The 25,887-nt window shown below is 35.7% G+C and overlaps 1 protein-coding gene across 1 annotated transcript in view; it reads left to right on the top strand.

The window, feature by feature from the left end:
* LOC115215509 (collagen alpha-1(I) chain) overlaps nt 1-25,887 on the top strand; it is a 201,845-nt gene that overhangs the window by 130,482 nt on the left and 45,476 nt on the right. The window contains exons 31-42 of the mRNA XM_029784672.2: nt 2,426-2,479; nt 3,312-3,365; nt 5,137-5,190; nt 8,986-9,075; nt 9,604-9,657; nt 11,140-11,193; nt 12,761-12,814; nt 13,092-13,145; nt 15,345-15,398; nt 18,911-18,964; nt 21,155-21,208; nt 23,137-23,190. Coding sequence (XP_029640532.1) covers nt 2,426-2,479; nt 3,312-3,365; nt 5,137-5,190; nt 8,986-9,075; nt 9,604-9,657; nt 11,140-11,193; nt 12,761-12,814; nt 13,092-13,145; nt 15,345-15,398; nt 18,911-18,964; nt 21,155-21,208; nt 23,137-23,190 — 684 coding nt within the window. The remainder of the gene's footprint in view (nt 1-2,425; nt 2,480-3,311; nt 3,366-5,136; nt 5,191-8,985; nt 9,076-9,603; nt 9,658-11,139; nt 11,194-12,760; nt 12,815-13,091; nt 13,146-15,344; nt 15,399-18,910; nt 18,965-21,154; nt 21,209-23,136; nt 23,191-25,887) is intronic.

Genomic DNA, 25,887 nt, shown 5'->3' with positions numbered 1-25,887 from the left:
TGATGATAATGGTTTCATACATACACATAAGATCTCAAATCTTATGCAACAGCCAACCTATCAACCCCAGTACTTGACTGGTACTTTATTTTATTGACCCTCAAGGGATGAAAGGTGAAAATGACCTGACTGAGATTAGAACTCAGAATGTAAAGAGTCGTAACTAAATGCCACAAGGTATTTTGTCTAATAATCTCATAATTCCAGAGTGAAGACTGCTTTTGTGGTGACTGGTGCCCTAGGTTCAGCAGCCAAACTGCTACCTTTGAGGCTGAAGGATATTGGAATTGAAACATAATGTCAACCTGTCCTGTACTCTGTAGGAGTCTTCAGAATGATTCAAACCTCAGGATACTATCTCTGCTAATTAAATTAGTATGTAATTGCTTTTGAGTAATTATAATAATGATGAGGATGAGAATGAGATGGGTATATTCATTCTTATCACATTCAAGCAGACATCAATATAAACATGGCTGTGTTGGATTTTGCCTTCAGAGAATAACATCTCTCTTTAGATTATGTATGTACTAGCAGTATCGCCCGGCATTGCTCGGGTTTGTTTTGACCCTTTAGAATTGGAATTTTTGAAAAGTAAAAATTTTGCATTATGTAGCTTGTTATTCTCTTTAAGTGAACATTTTTCTGGTTGAAATACACCGTAAAATGGCAACACAGCAGTCAAAAATTCGTAAAAAATAGGGATTTTCATATAAAAAAAAAGCACCTTTTTGATGTAAATAATTTTTGGTGTTAACATGGTCCGATTTGAATTTTTTGTTCTATGGAAGGAAGAGCAAGCCTTCTTCTATCATACTCTCAATTTCGGTCAACTTGCACTGTAGGGTCTTGGAGGAGATAGTGTTAGATGAAGGCAACCAAACCTGCCATACACAGACAACTTCAGCTTTATATATAGAGAGATTAGATTATGAGAGTATCAGTGCCTGACTGATAGTTAATCTATTGACTCTGAAACAAAATGAAATGACTCCCATCACATCAGAACATACACCTGCAAAAGTAACTGAGAATTCCAGAGATATCAACAGACTATCAGACACCAGCGTTTTGGCATGGTTGTGCCTCTTCAGTGATAGATACTGCTGCGTGGCATTGAAGAACTAGACAAGACCAACTGTACATATCTATGGAATTCAGGAACAAAACATTTGTTGAAGTATGCTAAGGTCAGCCAAGCTGATATTAATAACAACAACAATAACAGCAATAATAATGTGCAATGGTGCAGATAAGACTGTAGCTCACATTATATCAAAATGTCCATAGTTAGCTCAAAATGAATGTTTATCTTGATATGAGATCACCATGTTGTGCACATATGGTTGTGATGCATGTGCCTGGGTGTACCCTTATCAGATGAGTAGTCATGATGAGTATACTGGGCTTCGTATATTTTACCCTCACTTTGAAGGCATGCCCTGCTCTCTCACTCAATAATAATAATAATAATAATAATAATAATATAATAATGATTTCAAATTTTGGCACAAAGCAAGAAATTTTGGGAGAAGGGACAAATCAATTAAATCAACCCAAGAGCTCAACTTGGACCTGTTTTACCAATCCCAAAAGAATGAAAGGCAAAGTTCATCCCAGCAGAATTTGATCTCAGAACATCAAAGTTGAAATAAAAGCCACAAAGCATTTTGTCTGTGCAGTAATGATTCTGCCACCTTGTATGCCCATTCAGACATTCAATAAAAACATAAAATGTACTTGAAAATGTGAGGGAAATAACAATAAAATGTCTTAATGTTAAGACATTAAAAATTTTAATGTTACATAGAATAATTGCACAAAATAAATAAATGATTATATGAAAAACAGACAAATAGTAAATAACAAAAACCCATATTAAATGAGTACAGGGTATGTTTAAATGACAGTTTGCTATTTTGCAAAGCTCAATCAGAATTAAAACAGAATGGTATGAAACAACCAGGAAATTTCAATTATCAAGCTACAGATCTCATTCAGTAATGAATATCACACATTGCATCTTAAACTAATTATAATATTAAGCCATAGAAGAAGCCTCTACATGGTCAATTGACCTCCTAAAAATAGAAGTCAGTTCTTCCTCAAATTGTATCCTTGCATTTTAAATAAGGGAGAAACACTTTGAATAGTCTTAAATGATGAGTTGGTGTCATGCCTGAAATGCCTTTGATTGGTCAGAGTTCACAAAACAATAACAATTAGAACATTGTTTTATATGGTTATAGGTATCAGTATACAGTATTGATATAATACAGTATTGATATTAAAACAGTATTGATATAATATAGTATTGATATTAAAACTAACTCTACAATATAAATGTTATATGTGTATCTTAAATATGTTCAGATATATTTTATGATGATCATAATATTCAAATTTCTTTTTTCTTTCCTTTCAGGGTCCACCAGGCCCACCTGGAGCTGTTGGTCCTGTTGGTGTGATGGGTCCAACTGTAAGTATCAATAATCAAAATACTACTTTTAACTGGTTTGCCTAAGTTTGTAAGAAGAATGGAGAAGTAGTTGTATAGAATATTTTTCATACTTAAGACATTTTTCTTTGGAGTTAAAAACTACACTTACCAAAAGTCCTTACTAACTTAATGTTGGCTCATGGGCTATTTTTCCAATCTGTCATTGCCAGCGCTGCCTGACTGGCTCCTGTGCCGGTGGCACATAAAAAGCACCATTCAAGTGTAGTTGGTGCTGGTGGTATGTAAAAAGCACCCACTACACTCTCAGAGTGGTTGGTGTTAAGAAACCTTGCCAGATCAGATTGAAGTGTGTTACAGCCTTCTGGCTTGCCAGTCCTCAGTCAAACCGTCCAACCCATGCCAGCATGGAAATCGGACATTAAATGACGATGATGGTGATGATGATGACTGTAAGCGTAATACCATTTCAATTTACCAAATTTTCATAATTATCAACCGGTTTTAAATACCTGAGATTTTAGAGTTGTTACCCCTGTATTTCATCTTATGCTTTCTTCTCCTCATTACAGGAATAGACTTAATGTAATTAAAATGTAATTAAATGTTTTTGCTCATTTAATGAAAACAGTAGGCAGACTGCAGTGAAGTCAGACAATGACAGAATGCAGTGCATCAACACCTACATAGAAATTACTATCTTGGATTATCACATATACACCAACTTGATAGGTCGTGTGCTATTTGTTTATATATACTGCTATAGGGTTATGAATATCTGCTGTAAAAATGACAAATGACCTGTATGATTTATATGTTAATAATGACATGTTCTTTCCATATATTTTTGTAGGGCCCACCTGGAGATGTCGGACCACCAGGAGATCCTGGACCACCTGGAAATCTTGTAAGTAGAAATTTATCATACACACTTATATACATACATAGTAACTCCTTGTTTTTAAAGGTAGAAACTTCAGGATAACGTGAAATATTTTTTATAATATACATAAATAAATAAATGGAGTTAAACACGGTTATAGAGCATGCATAACGATGTAAACATTGGCAGAATCACACCTTTAGTTCATATAAGTGATATCTATCGTTATATATAATTTAAGCATTAATTTTCTTCTTACATTTCACATTCACTAGATATATCTTTTTCTAAGTCTGTATGGTTTTAATTAATATACATATAGTTATATATTTCTCATTTATTTAATTTTTCTTTCCTTTATCCCTCCTCTTTCTATAGGCTACCTTTGATGTTATATCCTATAACATTTTTTTTAAACAAACTTAATAGCGTTCAGTTAATCACTATACATGTCCATCATTTTCTGTTCAAATGTCTTATTGACGAGTTTCATTTCTTCATTTGAAGAAAAAACTACATTGTTTTACACCATTTTATTCCTTTGGAATAATACCAATGATATCTTCGAAACATGTGTCGGGAGTAAAAGAATTTGTATAACACCTGCGTTTAACTCCATTTATATATATATATATATATATATATATATATATATATATATATATATATATATATATATATATATATATTTATTTATTTATTTATATATTATATATATATATAAAACAACAGATAGACAATGTGTCAGTCCACTACAGCTATTTCCAATGAATTTTTAATTGGTTAATTATATCATTTGTAAAAAACCGTTTTCCTCAGGTGAAAATACAGGAATCATAACATTCAAAAACATTTAAAAGCCAACAGTTTGTGCACCTTCAATGATTCTATGACCATTACTGGTCATAAGACTCATGTATATTATGAAACGTACATTTAGTGCAATGTGCATTTCCTGATTAGCCTCAGGGCTGTTGATATTCTCAGTCAGGTAAAGTTAATCATATACATAACATGAATACCTTTCTGCCTGTACTTCCACTATTTCTGCCTGTATTCCACTATTTTTGTTGTGTACACATTTTGTTCTTCGACCCAATATGATGTTTCACCATTTAAGTGTTTGATTTACCAGAATCCTGATCTGTTATATATATATATATATATACTAGCAGTATCGCCCGGCGTTGCTCGGGTTTGTAAGGGAAATAACTATATAAGCATTTTTAGAGATGTAAAGTATAATAGCATTCTCAATATGGTTAACCACAAAGGGGGGGTGTTACTGTAGCTTTTTACGTTCTGAGATTTAATAATAAATTTTTAGAGAGTTACTTCCCTTATATATGTCAAAAATGCATTAAAAATGGGAAAAATTGATGGTAAATTTTTTTTTAAATCATAGACTCATCGTAGACGTGCGCTAATACCCAGAAGGGCTCGATATGAATCACGACTATAAGATACCCGGTTTTGGTTAAATGCACCGCAAAATGTGGGAGTAGTTAGGAATCTAAATCGTAGGAGACAGACAGCACACAACCTCACTTTTATATATAAAGATATATTCCTTGAATTACTGTATGATAACTGAAAGGTCTTCTATAGGGACCATCTGACCCTGTAAGTTTACATGATGAATCATGTCATGGCACTTAGGAATATTATATTTTGTTGTTTATGAAGGCTTCCTTCACTACCCATAACAACAGTAATATATTTTTTTATCATTTTCGCCATCATAATTATAATCAGTTTGTATAATACTCATGATCATTTACATCTTATTCTATAGGGCCCACCTGGAGATACTGGTCTACCTGGAGATGCTGGAACCCCTGGAGAAGCTGTAAGTATTGCTTTGTTGATGAATACATATATGATAACAGCTAAATATACCATGAGGCATTGAGAGAGATTTGGCAGTTATTTCTTGCAGGTCTCCCAATCTGCAAAACATAGCTGTCAAACCTCCCTCAAACCAAACACTACTAACATAAAAACAGAAGCACACATGGGACATTATAGTCCTAAATATATAAAAAGATGACATGGTGACAGACACAATACTTTTCAGCTCAATTAGGACTGATAAGGTTTGAAACACAACACCAACTAGCAAACACATCTATACTCTTTCTCTCTCTCTCTCTCTCTCTCTCTCTCTCTCTCTCTCTCTCTCTCTCTCTCTCTCTCTCTCTCTCTCCCTTTCTCATTTTCTCATTTGATCTTTCATAAAACAATTGCGATATACTGTGTTGGAGGTTATCTTCCTTGCAGATATGAGCATTTTACCCTGTGAAACATCTCAACACACATCATTAATTTACATTTATTTCCCATCAGACAAGCGTCTGGAGAGTCAGTAAAGTAGAGTTTTGTAGCCCAGTTTGTTTAATTTCTGCAGTAAGCTGTGAGACATATGGTCAGATTTTGTCCTTGAGAGGAATTGGTCTTTTTTCTTGTTAATAAATTAAAGACATGAATGTCACATTTTGGTGCAATCTCTTGATTTCCAAACTATACTTCTCTACTGGTTCTACCAGGATTCAAGAAATAGCATTTGTCAGTTCCACCTGTAAACTATAAAACAGTGGCGATAACTTTCTTTTGATGCGACTTTGATTTTGTAAAGTGTACTAGTATTACATCTTGGTCCAGCCACTGTGCAGAATGCCACCAGGTGTCATATAGAATCTATTGTTTTTCATATTCAAAAATGAAATCAAGGAATGCACCATTTTTGTTGCACAAAGGAAGTGCACATTATACTGCATTCAGCTCATATATAATATACATTTTTCAAGTTCTATTCTGATTCTCCAGTATAGAGCAATTGTCTTGAATGATCAGCAATTGTTTGAGTTTGTTCTGCTTGAATCCACTTCAAAGAATTGGGCCTCAGTTGCTTGTTGTCAATTGTGGAAGACCATCTGTGACTTTATACATCTTCAAGGCTCTTTTTTATACTATGAAAATTTAGGAACCAATGTTCAGCTATATATTTATTCATAGTTCTCAGGCTAAATGCTTTGTTGATATTGTGAATAGGTTTTACTGCTTTGTATTCCATTTGAAACATCATAAATTCACTTTGATTTCCATGTTTGATTTGAGTGCCAGAACCAAATCAAATCTATTGGTATAAATCAAAAGATCAAGATCTGCTCTTCAAAATGGTATATCACATGAACATAATTAACTAAAAGTTTATATATATGTGCCTGACTGGCATCCATGTCGGTGACACATAAAAAGCACCAACTGATCATGGCCGTTTGCCAGCCTCCTCTGGCCCCTGTGCTGGTGGCACGTAAAAAGCACCCACTACACTCATGGAGTGGTTGGCATTAGGAAGAGCATCCAGCTGTAGAAGCACTGCCAGATCAGACTGGAGTCTGGCGCAGCCTCTTGGCTTCCCAGAACCTGGTTAAACTGTCCAACCCCTGCTAGCATGGAAAACAGATGTTAAACGATGATGATGATGATATTAAGAAATCATGCAATGGTACCTGTACTAAGTAGTGAAGAGAAATAAAGAAACCTTAGATTAGTTGAAATATGTTTGTGGCATATTTCAGCTGCTAAAGGCGATTTCATTGCCATTATCATAAAGAAAAAATTCTTACTTATGGTAAACGGTGTTAAAACACCATATCTACTCAGTATCTTCCCCTAGTGGATTCTCAGATGTGTTTCTGGCTCTTTAGTTGTCTTTAGTAGGAGATACCAAAGAAAGATAAGTTGAGTAGATTTTTAAAGCTGTAATTTTATCTTAAAACAATCAACATTAGTGACTGAATTGCACTTGTGGACCACCCAGATGGAACAAATTCAATGGTACCAGTGCTAAGCAGTAATGAGGGATAAATGAATTTTAGGTTCGTTAAAATATTTTTCACTGTAATTACCATGGAGAAAAATTGGTAATGAGTAAAGGAATGCTACACAAAGTAAAAGAGAGAGAAAATCATAGACAAAGAAGGAGTAGAAGAGGGAGTAAATGACAGAGTAGTTAAAGAAGGAGTTGCATTTTCACAGAGATGGGTCTTTACTTAACGTGATTGCAATTATGTTGATAAAATTTAAGAAAATAATATCATAAGGTATTGGAATATTATATGTATACCATTCTGCCTAAAAGGTCGCTTTAATCACAACCTATATTCAATAACACTGTGCATAAACTCTACACTTGGAATAACCAATTTTAAATTCTATTAGATTTTACTCATAAGGTATTGGAATATTATATGTATACTATTCTCCACCTCACATCTATTTTATATCTTATCTAAATTAACTTTTTCTTAACCATCCTCTCCGATGAGAGGATATAATAAATATCCTGGAAACAGCTGTAAGACTTTCTATCTATAATTGGTTTAGAATCTACACAGCCTTGGTTTTTTATCTCATAACAAAATTAAAATTTTTATATACACACGCTGACATATGACCAACGTTGAACCCCTTATTTGCATAATCAGTGAACCTGGAACTTAACTGCGGTCCAGCTATAGCACTTATTCAGCCTTACCTGACACCTTTGGGTCTCAATGACACCATTACCTCTCATAACCTATATATATACACACACACACACATATATATATATAAAGTCTATAAGGACGCAGATTGTGTGTCAAATAGCTAGCTTGAGGCGATGGCCTCTTGGAGCTAATCATCGACAGCTTTAGTCTTATATTTATAAGATTGCCATATTAGTATGGCGATAACTATTAATTTCCAGTAACGCTGTCGTAATCTCTTTTAGAGAGACTTAGTAATTTTAATATTTCTATTATGTATATATATATATAAGTATATATATATATATATATAATATATATATATATAATTTACAAAATAAGGGCAAAAGAAAAATTCTAATGCCAAATATGCCGAAAAAAAGACAAAAATTATCAATAACCATTATAATTTATGCGTCTCGAAACAAACCGATAGAAATTTCTAAAAAATCCGTTATTACCTTATTGGTCCCAATTTCGGGGTTAATTCATAAGAATTTTCCCCTCTTCAGCGATAAATACGTGAGATATAAGTGAAATTTTGTCTTTTTTTCGGCATATTTGGCCTTAGAATTTTTCTGTTGCCCTTATTTTGTAAAATATTTATAAATTTAACCTTTAAAGGTATTTTTTGATATGCTGGCCATTGATAAAAATTTTTTGCCGAAAAAATTTTATCTTACATTAGTTATATATATATATATATATTATATATATATATATATAATATATATATATATATATATATTGAAAATATGCAAATGAGATATTTGTTTTATTTAATTTTGATCTAAGTAATAAATTTTTTTTTTTAATTAGTGTTCATTTCATCATTTTGTATAAGCGCCAAAAACTTGGTAAAAGTTAAATCATAATTCCTGTATGTATGAGATACAATATTTTCTGATATTATCCATGGTGGCAAACATATACTTCCAAATTAACCCTTCATACAAAGAGTAACCCTCCAGTTTAAGATATGATTTATTATGTATATTTAGTAGAAAATATAAAATGTAATTTCATGAGAGCCTTAATAATATGGGTGGTGAGCCCAGTGCCTTTTCAGTGTTTGACTTAGTGACTTATCTTACTTTATTTTTGTCTTTTAGGGACCCCCTGGAAACCCTGGACCTGATGGCCCTGTTGGACCTTCAGGAGCCCCTGGATTCCCTGGTGACAGAGGTTTACCAGGTCCACCTGTAAGTATATTTCTTGTATTGCTATGTTTCTCTAGTTATTCTGATGTGAATAAGGAATATGTACGTATGTTTGTGTAAGCACGCATGTATGTAAGTATTATGTGTGTGTATGTGTGCATGCATGTATGTATGTGTATGTTTGTGTATATTGTATATCTGTGTGAAGAATTTAGATTTTAGGATTGAGATAAGACCATTAATAAACAAAAGTGAGAATGAGTGAAAGCACGTATCTGAGTGTGTACCTGTGTGTTTTATACTGAGTAGTGGAAATAAATTTTGAATTAGGACCTTTAGAACCATCAGGTTTTTGTATGCTGTTAGCAGAGTCCACCCTATTGCAAAACTTCATGCCAGTTTCCAATTTGAGGAGACTTTCCTTCATCTCTTAGTCTTCGAGATGCCCTGAAAAATAAAAAAAAGGCATGCCTTTCAACTTGATTGAATGAAACAAAAAACAAAAAGTACCTGCTTCATCTCTCTTCTAATTCCAAACACCTAATTTCTATTATTTCTTTGTTATTTCAGGGCAAAGATGGCAAATCTGGAGAGCCAGGTATCCCTGGTCCACGCGGACCCACAGTAAGTATGAAGTGCTGTATTTTTTTAATTAGTTATAAGTTGTATTATTATTATCATTATTTTTATTTAAAGTGGTGAGCTGGCCATTTCATCTATCTTTATGGTCTGAGTTCATTTTCCCACTGAGGTTGACTTAGCCTTTCATTCATTCAAAGTTGATTAAATGAAAACCAATTGAGCACTGGGGTTGATGTAATTGAGTAACCCTTCTACCTGAAATTGCTGGCCTTGTGCCAAAGTAGAAAGAACTATTATTATCATTATCATTATTATTATTATTATTATTATTATTATTATTATTGCCTTTGCACAGTTTCTAATCCTGCAGATGTACTACGGTGTCAGCTGTTCATGTTGTCATAACACCAACATGAATTTCCAACCTGTTGTCTCTTGAGGTCTCTGAGTGAGACTTGGAACCAACTTGTACAAATATAAAGCAAAAGTCAAACATATAATAATAATAATAATAATAATAATAATAATAATAATAATAATAATAATAATGATGATGATGATAATAATAATAATGAATGTATTATACCTGTTGCTACAGGAGCCTTATAAGTACCAAGATCACAAAGTGAATTGAAAAAGTCAGGGTAAATGTGAAGATAGTTCATGTACAGAAAACTGTGTTGTTTGGGACTGCATGAATTTTCTGCAAAGTTCTCAAAATCCGAATGAAGAGTGTTACCTTAGTTCACTTGTTGTGGACAGCTGATATCTTATTACACTCTCCAACTGAGTTGCGGTGTTAAACAACAACTACAATAATAATTATGATAATAATAGTAATTATGATTAGTACACCCAGCAAAATGCTTAGCAGCATTTCTTCTGACTCTTTATGTCCTGAGTTCAAATCCTGCCAGGGTCAACTTTGCTTTTCATCTTTTCAGGGTTTTGGGATTGATGAAATCAACTTACCACTTCCCGCTAAATTTGCTGACCTTGGGCCAAAATTTTAAACCATTAAAATTATTATTTCCAATCACACTCATCTTAACTTTACTCTACATCCTTCAAGAACTAATAAAATATCAAATACTGGGGCTATTAAATCAATTTGATAGTCCAAGTATTCTTCAAATCCCATTAAGTTGATATAAGTACACTGACTGTTCCCTCTCTCATGAAACAAGTTTTCTGGCATATTGAGAAAGTGCTGCAAGTGAGAGGCATCCATTGTCTCAACCTAATATAATAGAACAATTGATGAGTGAATGCTTGACCAATGACCAGATTGGTGATTCATAACTAATCAACAACACTGGTGTATGCCAATGGTCAAGATATTTAACACTCAAATGACCCATTCTTTTTAATTCATATTAGATATCTCTATTTATTTTGAAATACTCTTACATTGCCCATGTACATCATGTAGCCGTGACTAGAATGGTTTTATTTATATATGAAATATATTTGCACTGACCACTAACACAAACAGTTGACTAATGAAGTTTCTCTGTTTTTCAGGGTGACAAAGGAGAACGAGGAGAAATTGGCAAACCTGGTGACCGAGGTGTTCCAGTAAGTTATCTTTATACTAAAACATTATGTACATTTGCATATGTGTGTGTGTAGGTTTGTATGTATGTATGTATGTATGTGTATGTATGTACGTATGTATGTGTATGTATGTACGTATGTATGTATGTATGTATGCCTGTATGTATGTATGTATGTATGTATGTATGTATGCATGTATGTATGTATATATGTATGTATGTATGTATGTATGTCTATATGTATGTATGTATGTATGTATGTATGTATGTATGTATGTACGTACGTATGTATGTATATATGTATGTGCATCATCATCATCATTGTTCGACCGTGGTCGAGACAATGGAATTTACCATGCTACACCAGACTTCACGGTCCATCATGGCATTACGGAGGTCCTGTTGCTGGATGCCTGTATCCCTGGAGATTACATCAGGGTAGGAGAGTGTGCACCCTCTGGTATTGCAAGTAGATGGCTTCCAGAGGAGAAGAGTAGAAATTACCTCTTTTTCAGCTCTACAACAATGTCCAGCAAATTGGACTCTCTTACCTTTCACAAGAGATGACACAGGTGATAGTTTCCCATATATTTGCATTTTGGTTGTACATGTATGGATGGATGTGTGTATATGTATATTCATGTATTTATGTATCCATGTGTTTTACTCTTTATTTATTCCTACATGCAGGAAGCTGATTTCTAACAAAGAAAAAAATAACATGCTATCCTTGTTCCTGGTTCTGAAAGCTCTCAGAATTCAGCCAGCCACTCACCTGCACGACCTTACCTTCTCGGTAATATACACATGGAATGTTACATCATTACTCATGTGGATTCCCAGGTCACTGACTCTGACTCTAAGATTGCACAGTCCACTGGTCCTGTGTGTTCCGATTGTTGTCTGTGAGCTAATATGTCAAACATATCAGAATAAAGATTACAAATGATAAACATGAATAAAAATGAAAAAAGTCATATAAAGGGAAAAACAAAATATATAACAAATGAAGAATATAAATGATGCATATGGGAAATTTTGATTAACTAAGATTATCCTTATAATTAATAAATAAAAACTCCTAGGAGTGTTTAAAATCTAAAAACAAACAATTAATCAAAATCTTGATTAGTGAGGTTTGTTCCTTCTCGAGACATGCCTGGCTCATAAGTTTCCTTGGCATATAGGTTCCCCACTTGGACGGGACGCCGGTCCATTGCAGGTGAGTTGCAAGCTGCAGGAGGAAAGAGTGAGAGAAAGTTGTGGCAAAAGAGTCAAGAGAAGTTCACCACTACCTTCTGTCGGAGCTGCGTGGAGCTTAGGTGTTTCGTTCATAAACACACACATCGCCTGGTCTGAGATTCGAAACCGCGATCCCTCGACCACTAGGCCATGTGCCTCCATGATTAGTGAGGTCACACAGCCTTGTTACACAGATAGATAGATTTTATTGACTTGATGAGTTTTGGTAATTAGGGAATTACAAACCCAGATAGTCAAAAATATAATTAAAATTACCCTATGAAAATTATGAAAATTATTTTTTTAAACCTTTAGCAATATTTTCACTCTTTTTTTTTTTCTTTTAGGGACGAAGAGGCTTAATTGGTTCTCAAGGACCCCGAGGATTGAAAGGAGATCCAGTAAGTAGTTATTGTTTTGTGTTCTCTGTTACAAAATGTGTATTTATTAAAGCACTATTCTGAAAAATCTGATGAGATTATTCTAAAGACTTTTAAAATTTTAAAAAGACTATTTGAAGGAAAAGAAAATTAAAATTCTACAAAATTTACATACTATTGCTTTAATTTTAAATTAGATATTTTAAAATTTAGAATCTATTTTAATCAAGTTTCAACTTCCTATAGATGAAAACCTTTCCAAATTTATTTAAGCACTTCTTTCTTTTTATTTTTTTAGGGACCTGAAGGTAATCCTGGTGATGCTGGACCTGCTGGGCCTCAGGGTCCAAGAGTAAGTAAACTATTCTCTCATTTTTGTATGGAAGTAGTCTGACAATAATATTTCTTGGCCAAAGTTAAAGACCTGTAGAGCATATAGCATTGCTAACAATTTAAATAGACGTGATTCAGTAATTTGAATAAAATCCAGTATATAACTGGTATTTCTTTTGATGATACCAGAAATCATGATCCCAGATCGAGAAAAGTCCAAAACTAATCCTTCAGGTACTTTGAAGTTTTTGCCAACATGCTTTTCCTTTGTGCCAATTTGAAAACATTGGCACAAACTCACAGATTTACAAAGAACGAAATTACAAAGTGACTGAATGAGACTTACCTTGATTTAAAAGTCTCTAGATTTAGTTAAAGAACTGACAAAACACTAGGATGTATTAGTTGTTCCTGCTGGCACAAGAATGGCAAATTTTCTAGGGTCAGAAATATTGGAATTGAGATGCAGATCATGGAGATATGCAAAACTGTAATTTGCAACTCTGCAAAAATATTTTCTGAAACTTTTTTTAAAAATAAAGGGGATTTGTTAGCACAATGAATATGAAATTATAATAATGATAATGATGAGGATGAGGACGATGATGATGATGATCACAAAACAATATTCTTAGATCATTGTGAAATAATGAAGGATACAAATATTTAGGGGAGCTGCATTACAATAGGATACTGGAAGAAGAAATTAATGAAAAAATCCAGAAAGATTACAAGAGATTTAGGAACTGCTTGTAACAAAATTTTTTTTTTTTTTTTTTTTTGGAAGCACTCCGTCGGTTACGACGACGAGGGTTCCGGTTGATCCGAATCAACGGAACAGCCTGCTCATGAAATTAACGTGTAAGTGGCTGAGCACTCCACAGACATGTGTACCCTTAACGTAGTTCTCGGGGATATTCAGCGTGACACAAAGAGTGACAAGGCCGGCCCTTTGAAATACAGGTACAACAGAAACAGGAAGTAAGAGTGAGAGAAAGTTGTGGTGAAAGAGTACAGCAGGGATCACCACCATTCCCTGCCGGAGCCTCGTGGAGCTTTTAGGTGTTTTCGCTCAATAAACACTCACAACACCCGGTCTGGGAATCGAAACCGCGATCCTATGACCGCGAGTCCGCTGCCCTAACCACTGGGCCATTGCGCCTCCACTGTAACAAAATTAAATGAAAGGAATATCATTAAAACAATAAATGTATGGGCTATGCCAGTATCAAGATATTCTGCTCCCTTTCTGAATTAAACAATGTTCAAGCTGCAAAACTTAGAACTAGGAAACTGCTTGCAATGCACAATGCACATCACCCTAAAAATAATACTGACAGACTCTGCCTACCAAGAAATGAAAGGGGCAAAAGATTGATAGATGCAGAAAATACTGTTAGTAGAGTAATATTGGAGTAGAAAAAGTTATGTTGTACAGAGGCGCAGGAGTGGCTGTGTGGTAAGTAGCTTGCTAACCAATCACATGGTTCCGGGTTCAGTCCCACTGCGTGGCATCTTGGGCAAGTGTCTTCTGCTATAGCCCCGGGCCGACCAATGCCTTGTGAGTGGATATGGTAGACGGAAACTGAAAGAAGCCTGTCGTATATATGTATATATATATGTATATGTATGTGTGTGTATATGTTTGTGTGTCTGTGTTTGTCCCCCCATCATCGCTTGACAACCGATGCTGGTGTGTTTACGTCCCGTCACTTAGCGGTTCGGGCTTACAAAGAATAAGTCCCGGGGTCGATTTGCTCGACTAAAGGCGGTGCTCCAGCATGGCCACAGTTAAATGACTGAAACAAGTAAAAGAGTAAAAGAGTAAAAGAGTCAAGAAAGAATATCATAGGCAGCTAGAGATGCTCAAAATGTGACTGAAACAAAAGAACAGGAAGAACAACAGAACAAGCAAATGGAATGAAATGGAATTACATGGCCAATTCATGCAACAAACCAAGAATGTTGGAAATAAAGAATGCTAGTTATAGTAGTTGGATGTACAGTAGTAGTAGTAGTAGTAGTAGTAGTAATAGCAGCAGCAGCAGTAGTAGTAGTAGTAGTAGTAGTAGTAGTAGTAGTAGTATTAGCAGTAGCAGTAGTAGCAGTATTAGTATTTGTAGTAGTAGTAATAGTAGTAGTAGTAGTAGTAGTAGTAATGATGATGATAATAATAATATTTAAATGTTTCATTTCATGTTTCATTTCATGTTTCTAGGGTTATCCTGGACCAGCCGGACCTGTTGGATCACCTGGAGAAGAAGGAGACAAGGTTAGTAATAAATTTTGCTTACCAATGAATATCTCATTATCACAACATATCATTGGTTGACAAGGTTCGGGAATTTGTTGAAGCCTGATGAAACAGATCCATGACAAGTAAGGGGTTTGACATCTGGATGAGACCAACAAATGATCAAGTACACTGGATATTCTATGCCTCCATCTGTTTGAGGACAGGTTATCTAGTACTCTTGTGCCATGCAATAATTCATTGTGTGGAGGGCAATGTAACAACTCAGACCAGTTGAATTTTTACTCGACTGACCAGTTGAAGACCTGTTGAGGCAAGTGAAATCGAAATCATATTTGTTGGCTGGTATCCGTGCTAGTGGAGCGCTAAGCGCACCATCCGACCATGATCGTTGCCAGAGCAGCTAACTGGCTTCCATGCTGGTGGCACGTAAAAAGCACCATTCGAGTGTGATCGTTACCAGCATCACCCTACTGGCACTTGTGTTGAGGCAAGTGAAATCGAAATCATATTTGATGGCATCCGTGCTAGTGGAGCGCTAAGCGCACCATCCGACCATGATCGTTGCCAGAGCAGCTAACTGGCTTCCATGCTGGTGGCACGTAAAAAGCACCATTCGAGTGTGATCGTTACCAGTGTTGCCCTACTGGCACTTGTGCTGGTGGCACGTGAAAAACATTCAAGCGAGGTCGTTGCCAGTGCTGCTAGACTGGCTCCTGTGCAGGTGGCACATAAAAACACCATTTGAGCGTGTCTGTTACCAGTACCACCTGACTGGCCCTTGTGCTGGTGGCGCAGAAAAGCACCCACTACGCTCTCGGAGTGGTTGGCATTAGGAGGGGCATCCAGCTGTAGAAACTCTGCCAGATCAGATTGGAGCCTGGTGCAACCATCTGGTTCGCCAGTCCTCAGTCAAATCGTTCAACGCATGCTAACATGGAAAGCAGACATTAAACGATGATGAGGATGATGATGATGATGATGTAGGTGCCATTGGTACCCAGAATGGGGAAAAGATTTGGAATGTTTTTTTTCTTTTGATGAACAGATGTTCTTCCATGTACTAACTTCACAAAATGATATTAACTAAACCAAAGAAAACTTTTCCAGTGTCAGAACCTGTTCTAACACTAACAAAACTTTAGAACAGTGTTGCATGGTCCCCCACCAGTCATCTCTCTAACTGCAGTATTCTACTGCTGCAATCACATGTGAACAGAGCTGTATACGTCACCAGTTTTTCTCTGATACTATTTATCTTACTTGCTACTTGGAAACATTTCACTTGATATCCCTCTTTCATTTCTAATACTGTCCTCTCCACTCCCATTTTACATAGATCACCCTCCAGAGTGACCACATTATCTTTCCTCCATGACTGCTACATGTCTGTCCTCATTTACTACAAACTACCCAACCACAAGTAATCTCTCTCCTCTCTCTCTCTCTCTCTCTCTCTCTCTCTCTCTCTCTCTCTCTCTCTCTCTCTCTGTGTTTCTCTCTTTGTCACATCTCTTAGCATTCCCTTGTCCTATCCTGCTACTCTTCCCCTCTTTTGTGTACTGTCAGTCATCTCTTCTTGTTTACCCTCACTACAAACTCAAGTGTATCATTGGTCACTCCTCAACTCTATTGAATTTCTACAGTTGTCACCTACTCTTCTCTACTTTTCCTACTTATCAACCTTCAGTTTTTGTTCTTGCTATATTCACTCTCTCACCCATTCCCCATCTCAAACCATCACATTTCCTGAGTTCAATCACACTGTGACAACTTTGGCAAGTGTCTTCTTCTGTCACCTCAAATTGCCCAACGCCTTATGAATAACTTGATTGAGAGAAACTGATTGTGTAAGTGAGCATGTGTGTGAGTATGTATGTACAAACATGCATTTTGACTGGTGTGCTAATGAGTCTGTCAGCTTTCCACCTTACCAATGCAGAATAATACCATTATTCTGCATAAAGCAGCGAGCTGGCAGAAACGTTAGCAATATTTTGTCTGCCGTTACATTCTGAGTTCAAATTCCTCCAAGGTCAACTTTGCCTTTCATCCTTTCGGGGTCGATTAAATAAGTACCAGTTAGGCACTGGGATCGATATAATCAACTTAATCCATTTGTCTGTCATTGTTTGTCCCCTCTGTGTGTAGCCCCTTGTGGGCAGTAAAGAAATAAGAATAATACTATTATTTATTGTGAAGTATATTAGCTGTAGTGATAGATTAACCATTAACATGAATAGTGAAAAATGTTTACCTCTTATTAGTAATACTCCTATAAACCCTCTAAACCCCATTGAAATTCTCTTATTTCTTTTAACTTTCTGTACAATACAGTACTACCCAATCCTGAATCAGTCAGCCAAACTTGAAACATATGACATCACATTAATTATACTAACCTTGTTTACATTCATTTTGAAATATATAAAGAAAGGAGAAAACTATTCTCTTCTATCATTCATTTTTATTCTCTTACAGATTTATTAAAAGACTGAGTGTTACACTCAAACAATTTTCAACAGAATACTAAGAGTTAATATTGCTATTTTATTATCTTATGGTGTATCTGTCACCTGAACCTATCATTTTCTTATAAAAGGGAAATAAAAATCAGCTACTGATTTTATAACTGTTATGGTTATCATAGAATTTTATTTTATAAGATTTATTAGCTAAGATAAATCTTGATATCAGTAAAGACAGAGCAAAGTAAACGAAATTTTGTGCTTTCATCTGAAGTCATAATACAATAACTGTGGTAGGAAGATTTGAACCATGTTGTTAATCTAGCACATTAGCCTCATAGCCACTTGATCACATTTCAGTATATTCTGTACTCCATTTATTGGGTTGTCCGGAAAGTTCATGCCGATTTTTAAAGGAAAGAAAAAAGGTTAATAAATACTTGACATTACATCTTTAATCAACCAAATATGAACCATTTTGTTGCACAATGCATCTCCATCTTTCCTTTAACTTGAAAATACCCTCTTCCCAGAATTGAGGTGGTTTCATGGCAAACAATTCATCAAGGTATCTTTTTACGTCATCCAAGGAATTGAAATTTTTTACCATTAAGACTATTCTGCAGAGACCTGAATAAGTGGAAATCCGAAGGAGCAATATCTGGTGAATATGGAGGGTGGGGTAACACATCCCAGCCGAGGTGCAGCAATTTTTGTCTGGTTCCCAAAGCATCAAGTGCCGAAAAGGAACTTTGTTATCTTCCATTTTAAAGGGTAACAGAATTAACACAGGTTATTGGAACATAAATCTTCTTCCACGAAAAGATAGCTTAAACTGTGCTCTAAATGAAGGTATAGCCAAATACTATTTTATAGACTCAACCATGTTCTAAAATAAGTCGAAAGGTAAGCTATTATAAATCGGCACAAACTTTCCGGACAACCCAATAATAGAATGCATTATAATCTATTGAAAGGTGTGTGATATTAATGAACAAGTAATGAGAAAAAAACACATTGATGTATGAATAAAAACAAACTTTCTTTTAAAAATTTTTACAGGGAGACCTTGGACCTGCAGGAGAACGTGGTCTCAAAGGAGATGAAGGTGGCATGGTAAGTTACAAAACTTATATTTCTCTATTTAAGACTTAATAGTTTATACTTATAAATTATCATTTAAGGCCTATAAAATTATATATATGCTACCATTTAAAATTTATCAATATACACATATATTCTGCTATTTAAGACCCATCGGTTTACGCATATTCTATCATTCAAGACCTCTCAGTTTATACATATCATTCTAGCACTTAAGACCTATCAGTTAATACTTAAGCATTTAAGACCTATCAATTTCTTTAAAGTAAGAAAGTTTTAATGCATAACCCTCAACCAGTTCTGTATGAGAGGATGTGGGGCACAAAGGTTTGTTTATTATTAGACAGATATTTCTGATAATAGATATGTATTCCTGACATGATTAAAAGTTTTGTAAATGTTGATGGCAACAAAATTGCCCCAAAATTATTTGAGGACAAGATCCTGATTATAAGTGGCATAAAAGTAAATTTCAAGTAGATCTGGTTTTAGAAAAGGCCATATTCAATGTCACTAAGATTGAAGAGAGGTTCAAGGTTGGAGAAGTTAATTGATAATAGTTAATTGATAAGGCGGCGAGCTGGCAGAAACTTTAGCACGCCGGGTGAAATGCGTAGCCGTATTTCGTCTGCTGCTACGTTCAGAGTTCAAATCACGCCGAGGTCAACTTTACCTTTCATCCTTTCAGGGTCGATAAATTAAGTACCAGTTAAGCACTGGGGTCGATGTAATCGACTTAATCCGTTTGTCTGTCCTTGTTTGTCCCCCCTATGTTTAGCCCCTTGTGGGTAATAAAGAAACAGATAATGGTATGTTCAGTATCTGTGCAATACTGAAGTGAGTGCTATAGAAAAGTAACCATCAAAGTCAGAGAGGTTGCTCTTCCTAGGAAAAGGATACACGGTAACATGTTCCCACATGATATATCACTGCTGTGTGAGTTAGAGAGAAAGTGGAAGAGAGAAAGAGCGAAACAGATAGAGAGAGGGGGAGAATGAGCAGAGTGATTGAAGTGTTTAGCAATAGTGTGTAGCCAATATATGTGTTTGAAGTGTTTAGCCAATACATGGGTATGTGTAGGTGTGAGTAGGTGATCTTTGTGGAGTGGAAATGGATAGCTTTGAAGAAGATATACCTAATATGTACAGTATGGACTTGAATGAAAAATGGTTGGCTCATGTGGAGGTTTTTCACACAAGAGTACTGTTCACTGAACTATCTTAGCTGAGAAGTGGTGTAAAGGAGAATTCCATAAAGTTGACGGAGATCCTTTTGGCTGATTGCCAAAAGGTTTCATTGTAGTTTGGAAGGTAGGAGGAATATAAAAGATGACATCATGGGAATATAAAATGGCAACACAATTCATCTCTATTTTGATTTGTTGCTTTGAGCAACATATTTGGACACAACCAGATCTTTGAAGATCATCCAAACTGAGATCAGTTGATCCTAAGAGGAGGATGAAAGCAATTCCCAAATACAATGAGTCCATCATTGCCATCATCTGTAATATTTCAAAGAAAACAGCATATATTCCCTCAACAAAACAGTTGCCATTTCTGACAACCCATTCTTAAATTTCTGTTCTGTTAGAAAGGCAAATATTTTCCATATCCGTCAGGAATCAATTTTCAGTTTAAGAATGGTTAAATTAAGAACACAACTCAGCACAATAAGCTCATTATTATAAAATCCGGAACTTAAAATTTAAATCAAATCTCAAAGTCATCTTTTATCATATCAGGAATTATTTTTTATGAAAGTAAAACAAATCATACAACTTTAAAACTGATAAACATCAATTTCATCAACTTCATTCATATTTCACAAAAAACCTTAACAATTTAACAAGAGCTCTATGCCTAATTTTAAGACTATTTCTTGGAATAATTATTTCATTTATGAAGGCAGTGGAATTGCAAAAATGGTAAAGTGCTGAATAATTTCCTTTTGGCATTTAATTACTTCTCTCTGCCTTATGAATTCAAATCTTACTAATGTCAACTTGGCTTTTCTCTTTCTGAGAATGATAAAGTAAATGGCAGTCAAGTTAATCAAATTAACTTCAACCTTAATGAAGAATAAATAAATAAATTAACACTAATGATTGTGACCTTGTATCTAAGTTATAAATCACTATTTAATTCTGTATTTGTGTATATGATTACAGCACATAATATCTTTGTTTCTTTTCAAATTCAGGGACCAATTGGACCACAAGGACCAACAGGTTTGCAAGGAGCACCAGGACCACCAGTAAGTTCGCTTTCCTGTAATACTATGATAGGAGTAACCAATGTAGTCCTTACTGCAAGCATAAACCCTACACATGGCAAAACTTGAGCACTATTGGGAGATGGAATGCAACAGCTTGCCAATTAGTTTGGGGTTCAATTTGATTTAACTATGGAAACCTCATTATTTAGTGTGTTTCACACTCTCCTTAAGTCATTTCTAAAGAGTTGAATGTCTGTGTGTTATCACCAGCAATAATGTTCAACTCTCAATGACACAGTCCACCGATGTGTATATTTTTATCTGCATCTTAGGTGCCATGGGTAACTAAAGCTTGCTACTGTTACCATTTGGGATCACAATACAATAGGGTTTTGCTGAACTACCACCAGTATTTCACTATGTTCTATCATGCTGTTATTCATATGCTCTGTCTATATTGCTTTTCTCTCTCTTTCTCTCTCTCTCTCTATATATATATATATGTATGTTTGTGTGTGTGTGTGTGTGGAGGCGTAATGGCCAAGTGGTTAGGGCAGCGGACTCGCGGTTGTACGATCGCGGTTTCGATTCCCAGACCGGGCATTGTGAGTGTTTATTGAGCGAAAAACACCTAAAGCTCCACGCAGCTCTAGCAGGGGGTGGTGGCGATCCCTGCTGTACTCTTTCGCCACAACTTTCTCTCACTCTTTCTTCTGTTGGCCTGCTCGCTTAGACAGTGGGGTGGTGTTATTTGGAGGCTAAAACAATGCGAAGCGCATTGTGACCAGCGATGTGTAGCAACATCTGATAGCCTGGTCGTTCATTGTGATCACGGTGATGTATATATATATATATACATCACCGTGATCACCGTGACCGACCAGGCTATATATATATTGTGCTCTCTATCATTTATGACAAATTATATACTTTATTTTATATTCTAATTCATATATACTACCATATAATTTATTGCATAGTCTATTATACTCTCTATTACATTCTCTAATACATATTCATATTCATATCATATGCTCTCTCACGCCTTTTATCATACACTCTATATGATGTTCTACCATATACATTAATTCACTTACACTGTCATATTTTGTGTCATATAAACTATCATATAGTCCTATCAAAATTTCTGTCATAAGCACTATCTTATCATCTCTCATATAACCAACCATATACCATGTGTTCTATCATAATCTATCATTCTCTTCTCCATTCTGCCCTATCACATATTCTAATTAAAATACACTATCATATTCTCTGTCACATACATTCTTATCCAGTCTATCATTTACATTATCATATACACTACAATATTCTCTATTATATAGACTATCATATACATTCTGTTCTATGTTCTAATTCATATACGTGGAGGTGCAATGGCCCAGTGGTTAGGGCAGCGGACTCGCGGTCATAGGATCGCAGTTTCGATTCCCAGACCGGGCGTTGTGAGAGTTTATTGAGCGAAAACACCTAAAGCTCCACGAGGCTCCGGCAGGGATGGGGGTGATCCCTGCTGTACTCTTTCACCACAACTTTCTCTCACTCTTACTTCCTGTTTCTGTTGTACCTGTATTTCAAAGGGTCGGCTTTGTCACTCTCTGTGTCACGCTGAATATCCCCGAGAACTACGTTAAGGGTACACGTGTCTGTGGAGTGCTCAGCCACTTACACGTTAATTTCACGAGCAGGCTGTTCCGTTGATCGAATCAACCGGAACCCTCGTCGTCGTAACCGACGGAGTGTTTACTAATGTTTACTACTAATTCATATACATCATAGTTCAATCAAATAATCATGTACACCATTGTAGATTCTGTCATAGGGCCATATATTTATCATCTGTGCTCTAATATTTTTGTAGTTTTCATTAATCAACTCAACTTGCAGTCTTTACCTGTGTATTACTCTTTAGTTCTGTTCAACTCACAATATTTTTTATATTCTAGGGACCACCAGGTGAATTTGGTTCCCCAGGTGTTCAAGGACCAACAGGCCGTAAAGTAAGTAATATTTCACAAATACATCAGGTCATCCCATAACTAATGTCCAAATTTGGGGTAAGCAAAAAAAAAATAAAAAGAAAAAAGTAATCAGTTTTACATTTTATTAAAATTTAATCCCTTTCTTTTATCCTTTTATTTGTTTCAGTCATTTGACTGTGGCCATGCTGGAGCAATGCCCTTAGTCGAACGAATCGACTCCAGGACTTATTCTTTGTAAGCCTGGTACTTATTCTGTCGTCTCTTTTGCCGAACTGCTAAGTTACAGGGACGTAAACACACCAACATCAGTTGTCAAACGATGCTGAGGGCGATAAACACAGACACACAAACACACACACACACACACACACACACACACACACACACATATACATACATACACACACACACACATATATATACAGTGGGCTTCTTTCAGTTTCTGTCTACCAAATCCACTCACAAGGCTTTGGTCGGCCTGAGGCTAGAGTAGAAGACACTCGCCCAAGGTGCCAAGCAGTAGGATTAAACCCAGAACCATGTGGTTGATAAGCAAGCTACTTACCATGCAGCCACTCCTGTCTCATCCTTATCGATGACTTCCTTCCATTTACTCATCAGGTTTTTAATTCCATTGGTGAAAAAAACTTTTGGTTTTGATGATAAAAAGGAAGAGAGGTCAGTTTCAACTTCTTTGGGGCTTTTCAGTACTAATCCATCTAAATGATTCTGTAAGCTTCGAAACAAATGGTAAACAGAAGGAACAAGTCTAGGGAAGTAAAGCGGGTAAAGGATTTTTTCCTAGCCAAGTTCTTTGACTTTTTTCTGAGGTAATCTTTGCAGTGTGGGGCCTTGCATTATTATAATGAAACACCACTCCATTACAATTCATCAAAGTAGGCCACGTTTTCCTTCAAAGCAGCATCCAAATGCTCCACTTGTTGGCTATAGGTGTGAGCAGTAATTGTTGTATTAGTTGGTAGCAGCTCAAAGTAGATGACTCCAATGCAATCCCACCAAACCGAAAGAAGCAACTTTTTTGCACGAAGCTCCTTTTTGGATTGTGGTTTTGCCTATTCTCCACAACCAAGCCATAGCCTATGTCACTTAACATTTTCATGAAAATCCTAATTTTCCTCACCAGTCACTAATCTGTCCAAAAATGGTAAGATACATTCAAGAAAGTGAAAAGATGAGCAGATGTCCTCTTATGATTTTCACTTAGCTTCTATCAAATCATGGGGAACCCATTTTCCAAGATTGGGCACCTTTCCAAGCTGTTGAAGATGGTGGGGAACAGTTGAATGGCTTTAATTGAGCTTACTTACCAATTCTTCAACTAACACAGCTTTATCCTTCTCAAGCTCTGACCAAAAAAGCTCATTATGAAAATCTATAGGTCGTCCTATTCATGGCCTCTGTTTTAATTTGAAATCACAATTTTTGAACTTTGCAAACCATCTTTCATTCAAGCACTCTTTCCAGTAAACAGAAAGGATATTTCAGGTCGCTTCTCCTCCACAGTTTCCCTTTTTGAAATCATAAAGCATTATGTGCCCTAAATGCTCCTTCGATATTTCCATCTTTGAGGGATTACTATATGTAATTAATTCTGTAGAAAGGAATTATATTAAGTTAATGGTTTCCAAATTCATATGAATATCAACCAATACCATTTGACATTTTAGAATACTGTAAAATTTAATAGAAATTACATGTATAATATTTCAGATGTTATTTATGGGACAACCTGATTTAAAGTTTTAAATATAATGTAATATGTATGTGTACTATCATTATCATCATCATTGTCATCATTGTTATCATCATTGTCATCATCATCATCATCATCATTGTTTTGTTTTAATATTCACTTCTCCATGCATAAATAGTCCAACAGAATTTGATCAGAAGGTGGTAAGCTGGCAGAAACGTGAGCACGCCAGGCGAAATGCTTAGCGGTATTTCGTTTGCCACCACGTCCTGAGTTCAAATTCTGCCAAGGTCGACTTTGCCTTTCATCCTTTCGGGGTCGATTAAATAAGTACCAGTTATGCACTGGGGTCGATATAATCACCTTAATCCGTTTGTCTGTCTTTGTTTGTCTCCTCTGTGTGTAGCCCCTTGTGGGCAGTAAAGAAATAAGAATTTGATCAGTTGGGTTTTCTGCAGCTGGATGCCCTTCTTTTAGCCAACCCTCACCTGTTTGTTATGGCAGAGTGACTTGTTGTTATGGCAGAGTGGAAACGAAGGACAGTGACACTTGCCTACAAATATCACACAATGTTAAGGCAAGAAGACACAATCACACATAAATGCACACACACATACATACATACATACATACATATATATATGTGTGTGTGTGTGGTGTGTGTGTGTGTATGTGTGTGTGTGTGTACATATTAGAAATAGAGAATAAGCAAACAAAACATGTGGTATCACTTTATACCATCTAATTTATAATTTAAACATGGTGTAGAGTAGTACAGTAAATACATAAAGTCTCTTACATCTGTTTCAAGAATAGCTAAGCATATGGAGCTTATGGTATTGAGTAAGGATTTCCATGTAATCTAACTGTCCCATCACTGGAGAGAGGGAAAGCCTGTTAATGTAAATATATATGTGAATATATATATATCATCATCATCATCATCATCATCGTTTAACGTCCGTTCTCCATGCCAGCATGGGTTGGACGGTTCGACCGGG

Source organism: Octopus sinensis, linkage group LG9, assembly GCF_006345805.1.
Source record: "Octopus sinensis linkage group LG9, ASM634580v1, whole genome shotgun sequence".
NCBI classification, from domain to species: domain Eukaryota; kingdom Metazoa; phylum Mollusca; class Cephalopoda; order Octopoda; family Octopodidae; genus Octopus; species Octopus sinensis.
Note: the sequence above shows the minus strand (reverse complement) of the source record. Positions and strands in the feature narration are given on the sequence as shown.